This window comes from Elephantulus edwardii, unplaced genomic scaffold (assembly GCF_000299155.1).
Source record: "Elephantulus edwardii isolate Elephantulus edwardi_28Jun2011 unplaced genomic scaffold, EleEdw1.0 scaffold00464, whole genome shotgun sequence".
In the NCBI taxonomy this organism is placed as follows: domain Eukaryota; kingdom Metazoa; phylum Chordata; class Mammalia; order Macroscelidea; family Macroscelididae; genus Elephantulus; species Elephantulus edwardii.
This window is the reverse complement of record NW_006400214.1, coordinates 134,770-142,472: the sequence shown is the minus strand read 5'-3', so window position 1 is coordinate 142,472 and position 7,703 is coordinate 134,770. Positions and strand designations below refer to the sequence as shown.

Sequence of the window (7,703 nt, the reverse complement as noted above, 5' to 3'; positions counted from 1 at the left end):
CTGGCGCACACCCTTCCCAATTTTGAACCATGCAGTGTTGCCCTGCTCTGTTCTGACGACTGCCTCTTGGTCCAAGTATAGGTTTCGCATTAGCATGATTAAATGTTCTGGGATTCCCATTCAAGAGATCAGTATTTGTTCCTATTCTCAAAAAAAAAAAGAGATCCAGGTGAGCTCTGGTGACCTTGTGGCAAGAAGCTGTAGTGCAATCACAGAAGTGAGTGGTTCGAATCCACCAGATGCTCTGCTGGAGAAAGAGAGACAATCTCCCCCTGTACCAGTCAGATCCAGTTTGACGGTACACACACACACAAGATCCAGCAGAATGTAGAAATTATCAATGTAAGTAATATTACATGCAAGTGAAATCTTGCTGAGGACTATTTTAAAACCGGCTGGAATAGTAAATCAATAGGAAAGTGCCAGACATTCAACCTGAGTTCAGAGAAGGATTTGTGGTACAGCAGATATCATGACTGGTATCAATGGATTTTGGCTCAAAGCAGAAAATTTGCAGTAGGCAGAGCAGAGCAAGGGAATGAATGCTGTATGATTTAAAATCAGAAAAGGTGTGGGAAAGGGTTTTAGCTTCCCTCCATACCTATCTAATCTGTTTGATGAGCAAATCATTTGAAAAGCTGGACTTCATGAAGAATGTCGCATCAGGATTGCTAGATGATTAATCAGCAATCTGAATTATGCAGATGACACAAACTTGCTTACGTAGAGTAAAGAGAACTTGAAATACTACAGAACATCAAAGATTATAGGCTTCAAGAAAGTAAAAATGCTCACCAATGTACCAATAGATGGAGAAAAGATTGAAGTTTTCAGTAACTTAATTTTACTTGGCTCCACAATCAACATCCATGGTAGCAGTAGTCAAGAGATCAAAAGATGTGTTACACTGGGAAACTCTGCTGTCAATGATGTATCCAAAGTGTTATATAGAAATTTCAATTTTAATTAATGTTATAAAACAAAATGCCTATGAATAATTGAAGGGAAACCCAATAACATTTTTTCACTAAAAATATGAGCAATTATAATAATTTGAAGTATACAAAATCACATATAAATTATAAATTAGAATCATACCTATATGGATATCCATGATATTTAGACCTGAAGATAGACAGCATCCAACTGAAGAATAAAACAACGAGTCCAACACCAGCTATGCACATTACTGTAAAAAAATAAATAAAAGGAGAATAAAATGAGCATGTAAACCATATCAAGAAATAAATTTTAAACTATTTCCAAGAGTAAAAGGATAGAAAAGGCTATAATTTAATGATAAATCACAACTTTGTAACAGTTTTCTTTTTCCCATTTGTTCATCTTTAGATGGTTGTTTTACCCTCAAAGTTTCTTAATTGCAATATAGTTGAATATTTTATACTTTTGGTACCAGCAGCCAGGAAATCAAGAGACAAATTGTATTGGTCAAGTCTGCTGTGAGGGACCTCTCAAGAGTACTGAAGAGCAATGACATCAGTCTAGAGACTAAGGTGCGCCTGATCCAGGCCATAGTTTTCACAATTGCTTGCTATGTTCAGAGATCTGGACAATGACTAGGGATGATAGTATGATAATTGATGCCTTTGAGCTGTGGTGCTGGAGAAGATTTGAATATACCATAGACTGCCAGGAGCACAAACAGGTTCATCCTAGAGAGGGTAAAGCCAGTCTGCTCCTTGGAGGCAAGGATTCTGAGGCTTCGTCTGACACACTTTGGGCATGTTGCAAGGAGGGACCAGTCCTTGGAGAGGAACATCATGCTTGGAAGGGTGGAGGGACAAAGAAAGAGAGAGAGAGACGATAGACGAGATGGATTGACTGGGGTAATGAGGGTAGGGGTGTTGGAGACAGTAACATTGGCACAGGATAGAGCAGGTTTCAGGGCTGTTGTATATAGGGTCACTAGGAATCACAAGCCACAAAACAACAACAACAACAGAATTAAATTGTAGGAACTGTGAATTTCTTAACCATTTCACTTGTGAATTAACTTCTTTTTGTTGTTGTTCTTGTTAAGTGCTGTCGGGTCATAATGGACTTATAGTAACTCTATGAATGAAAGTCATGAACATGAAAAACCTTCATCTTTTCACTAAGTTCATAGAGTTTCCAAAGGCAAGCTATTTCGGAAGTTGATACCACTCATGCTTCCAAGCTTGTTTTAATTCAGGAGCTCCACCAAACACTGTCCACCATAGGTAACCATTGTCGCATTTGGCATATCAGTGTCACAGTGTTTACCCTCACAGCAACCACGAGTGGCCTTTGTAGATTGCCAAAGCAATTCTATAATACTTAGAAGAATGTTTGACTGAAAATAATTAAAATCAGGCCTGAGGACCACAGGCCTGACGGTCCAAATGCCCAGATGCAGAATCCAGGCACTCCATTTATCTTTCCAGACTGAAAGTAGCTCCAGACTGGTGACCAAACGCCTTTTTAAATAGGAGGCCAAACCTAATCAGCTAACACTCAGTTTCAAGCAACAGCCACACAGAAGTCTCAACCAAACCCAGAAAACACACCTTAGCAGAATCCAGCCGCTCTATTCATCTTCCCATACTGAAATTATAAGACTTTTACTGTACACAGTAAAAACACTCAATAAACCAGTGATTAAGTTAATAATTTTATAACATCTTTATAAGTCTTATTTAATTTTTGCTACCTGATATCTTCACTTGAATATTTCTATCAGGATTGGAGGAATACTCATGAAAACTTGTCTTAGGCATTGGGGGGAGGGATTGCATAACAACAAAAGAGTTTTTCCTTTTACTTTTTAAGAAGAGTAAACTAAGGGGGGTAGGCAGGGAGAAAAGTACAACAATGAATGACTGGAAATCCTAAGTCTCTGTAAACTTTCATTAAAATTAATAAAAGAAAACCCTCAAAAAAAGAAATAAAGAACAGATTAATGAAAAAAAAAAACATGTTACCAATGACACAACCTTGCTTGCTGAAAGTGAGGAGGACTTGAAGTGCTTGCTGCAGAACATCAAAACAACATAGTCTTTACTATGGATTGCATCCCAACATCAAGAAAACAAAAATTCTCACCACTGGACCAATAGGGAAAATCATAATAAATGGAAAAAATATTGAAATTGTCAATTACTTCATCTTAATTAGATCCACAATCAACACCCTTGGTACTTGCAATCAAGGACCTCTCCAAATTATTGAGGAGCAATGATATCAGTATTAGGACCAAGGTGTGCCTGACTCAGACCATGATATTTTCAATCAATTCCTATGTATATGAGAGCTGGACAATGAGAAAGGATGACAGAAAAAGGATTGATACCTTTGAACTGTGGTGTTGGAAAAGAGCACTAACTATCCCATGAACTGCCAAAAGAATAAACAGATATGCCTTAGAAAAAGTATAGCCAGAGTACTCCTTGGGGGTAATGATGACAAAGCTTCATCTCACATACTTTTGGCTGTTACTAGGAGAGACTATTCCTTGGAAAGAGACAGTTTGCTTGGAAAGGTGGAGGGGTTGGAGGAATAGAGGAAGACCCCCCAACCAGATAGACTGATACAATAACTATAGCAAAGCAATGGGCTCCAGTATGCCAGAGATTGTGAGGATAGCACAGGATAGGACAGGATTCAGATTTGTTTTTCATAGGATTGTTAAGAGTCATACTTGACTCAATAGCACCTAACAACAACAACATCTGATTAGCATTATGACTTTATCCATATAGGGCTAACTACATTGACTTGCATGAAGAATTCACTCAACATGGGTTGCAAATATGAGTAATGGGGGGGGGAAATTATTATCAGTTTAAAATTAATAACTCTCTCCACTAATCCCATTATGCTTTAAATTCAGCATAAAAGTTAACAATCCTAACCCAGATGTTGACCATGTAATATTCAATTAAGAGGCAGCAGCAGCCAGGTAGATAGCCAGGGATGGCTGGAGCACCATTTTCTACAGGGTACAGTAGCTAGACAGACAGCAGGCTCAGCCAGAGTTGGCCAGAGCATTATCTTCACATAAGACAGTAATAGTTACGTAGATGGTTGGCACAAATCAGGGATGGCGGAGTACCATCTTCACCAGGGAGCAGCACGTAGGTAGATGGAAGGAGGGATGGCCAGAGTGCCATTCTCACTGGGAGTAGCAGTCAGGTAGATGGGGCGGAGAGGGGAGAGGCGCCGCCAGGATCAAATGGAGCACCATCTTTATCTGGGTTTTCAACAGCCAGGCAGATGGTAGGTACAGTTAGGGTAAGCCAGAGAGGTATCGCTTCTTAGGAAGAACTGCCGACAGGTAGACGGGGAGTGCAGCCAGGGTTAATTGTATAGCAATCTTCACTTGGGCGCACCCAGATAGGCAACAGGTATGATTAGGGCCTGAGCCATCCTCATCAGGAGAAGTCAGAAGGCTCAACCAGTCTCTGCTGGTATCTGCCAGTTTGGTCTATTGGGGTGGGGGTGAGATGGAAAGGCTTGCATGGTGTTGCTTATGAATATAGATTTGTCTGTCAGTTACTGTACTGAGGCAGCTTGATAGTTGCTGCGATGCTGGAAACTATGACACTGGTATTTTAATACCAGCAGATTACCTATGGTGGTCAGACTTCAGTGGAGATTTCAGGTTAAGACAGATAAAGAAGGATGGCTGATCGCCCAATTTTGAAATAACTAGCCTTTTGGAAACCCTATGAACAAGTCACAAGAACACTGTTAGACATACTGTTAGAGGTTGAGCATTACAGAGGGAGACACAAAAAAATGAGGAGGAATAGCTGTAAACATCCATTAATAAATAATTGGAAGATGGAATATAAAGAATGAATGTAGGAAAAGTGGAAGTTGTAAAAAAAATGAAATTGAATGTATAAAGACCAATAATATTCTAGGAATTAGTGAGCTGAGCTGGGCTGGACTTGGTTATTTAAAATAAAAAAGTTATATGACCTACTATGCTGGGAATGAGAAATTAAGGAAAAATGGTGTTTCATTTATAATAAAAAAAGACCATTTCCTGTTCTATTCTGAAGTACTATGTTAGGAGTGATATCATATAATCCATATGAATACAAGGAAGATCTGTTAATATAACTATTATTCTAATATATCTACAACAGCTTAAGCTAAAAAAGAGTAAATTTTTTTTTTAAAAAGAGTAAATTTAGGACTTCTGCCAAATTTTGCAGCCTGAAATTGACCAAACATATAGTCAAGATGCATTAATAACAATTAGAGACAAAAATGCAAAAGTTGGAAACAAAGTAGGAATGGTAGTTGAAAATTATGGACTGCAGGACAGGAATGAAGCTGGAGATCAAATGATTTCATTTTTTACTCAATGATTTACTCATAGTAAATATCTTTAAGAAAAAGAGATGGTGACTATACACATGGACTTCACCTGATGAACTGCACAGGAATCGTAATAACTACATCGGTAGAAACAATCGGAGAAGTTCAACATTAACAGTCAAAACCAGATCAGGTGACGACTGTGAAACAGAACATCAATACTCATGGGCCAGTTCAAACTGAAGATGAAGAAAAACAAGTCCTCAAGAACCAAAGCCCATCTTTGGGTCTATTTCATCTGTATTTAAAAATCATCTCAAGAATAGGTCTGAGGCATTGAACACTAATGATAGAAGACCTGATCAGTTGTGGAGCAACATAAAAGATATCATCTATCAATCAAGAAAAAAGGTGATTGCAAAGGAAAGAAAAAAAGAAAAGACCAAAATTGTTGCCAGAAGAGACTCTGAACATTGCATTAGACCATCAAGAAGCTAAGCCAAGGGAAGAGATGCTGAAACAAAAAGAAGATGAACAGAAGATTTCAAAGGGCAGCACAAGAAGACAAAACAAAGTAATATAAAGGAATGTGCGAAGAACTGGAGTAAGAATTTAAAAGGGAAGAATTTTATTGGCATTTCTCAAATTGAAAGAGCTGAAAAACAAGTTCAAACCTTGAGTTGTAGTAGGGTGAGATGCTATGGGGGAAATCTTGAACGCTATGGGGAAGTATCATAAGAAGAAGGAGTTGTTTTCATCTCTTTGCTATCGTGAATAACACAGCAATAAGCATGGGTGTACATACATCTGTTTGGATGGCACTTCTGTTTCTTTTAGTGTTGATTCCCAGCAGGGCAATTGCTGGGCCAAATTATATTTCTATTTCCAACTTTTTGAGAAAGAGCCAGATCACCTTACATAGTAGTAGAACCATTTTACACTCACACCAGCAGTATTCACACAGCAGGATTCCAATCTCTCCACAACCTTGTCAATAATTGTTGTTTACTACTCTGTTGAACTTTTCTGTTGTTGCTGGGGTGAGATGATATCTCATAGTTGTTTTTATTTGCCTCTTTCTGATAGGGATTTTGCACATTTCTTCATGTGTTTGTCATCTGAATGTCATCTTTGGTGAAGTGTCTATTTATATCTTGTGCCCATTTTTCAATTGGGTTGTTTCTTTTTTTCCTGTTGAGGTGCCGGGATATTCCATAAATTTTCCCATCAACAAATGAATGGGTTGAAAAACTATGCAATATTCACACAATGGAACACTACGTAGCACTGAATAATAATGAACCCATAAAACACTACACAACATGGGTGACCATGGAGAACATTATATTGAGTAAAATGTCTCAGCCTCAGACACTGTTATGAAGCAGGAATGACATGGGAGGTTGGGAGGAGAAAAGTCAAAGAGTGGACAGATAATGAACACTGTATTGGAACAGGTGAGGGAGAGAACTATTTTAAAGGATAATATGATTAGACATTATAGGTAAGACAATGGTCTAGAATAAGAGGTACATTGGAAAGAGGCATAGGAGAGGGAAGGGGGGAAGGGAGGAAACCGCAACAATGAATGATTATTTAAAAAAAGGAAAGTTAATTGGGGGAGGAGAAGGGAAGGGAAGGGAGGAAAACGTGTAACAATAAATGAATGAAAATCCAAAGTTTCTGTTAACTTTCATTAAAATCACCAATTAAAATAACTTAGAAAAGAAGATGGAGGACTAAGCACATCAGTAATTAAATATGAAAAGTATAAATGCAATTTAACAATTTAACATGGATTAAAATTTAACATTTAAACATGAATTGTACCTCAAAATCAAGAAAACAAAGATTCTCAATCATATATTCCTTTTAAACAGTTCTTTCCTTCATATTTTCCCCTCTATATATAGATTGGGTATGGAATATTTGGGTGGTTTTGTTTGTTTGTTTGTTTATTTTATCCACAATGGGGTATCAGCTGATTGGATTTGCCAGATAGGGCTAAAAATGAGCTTTGAGTTGGAAGTCTTTTGGTTTACAGTCAGCAAGCACCTGGTGGGCATACCTGCATTTAAAAAGTGTAGTGGGAGGGAGCTCCCATGGCCTAGTGGCAAGAAGCTGCTCTGCAATCTCATAGGTATGCCATTTGAATTCACAGGGTGCTCTGCTGGAGAAGGAGGGGCAATCTCCTCCTGTACCAGTCAGATCCTATTTGACAGTGGTGTTGTTGTTATGTGCCGTCGAGTCGATTGCGACTCATAGCGACTCTATGTACAACAGCCCTAAACTCCGCTCTGTCCTGTGCCAATCACACTGTCCCTGACACTCCCATCCCAATTATCCCAGTCACTGAATCAATCCACCTCATAGAGGGCCTTCCTCTCCTGCGC

At 38.5% G+C, this 7,703-nt stretch overlaps 1 protein-coding gene across 1 annotated transcript in view; it reads right to left on the bottom strand.

The window, feature by feature from the left end:
- Window positions 1-7,703, bottom strand: part of MAGT1 (magnesium transporter 1) — a 153,425-nt gene that overhangs the window by 13,953 nt on the left and 131,769 nt on the right. Inside the window, exon 9 of the mRNA XM_006902874.1 lies at window positions 1,099-1,189. Coding sequence (XP_006902936.1) covers window positions 1,099-1,189 — 91 coding nt within the window. The remainder of the gene's footprint in view (window positions 1-1,098; window positions 1,190-7,703) is intronic.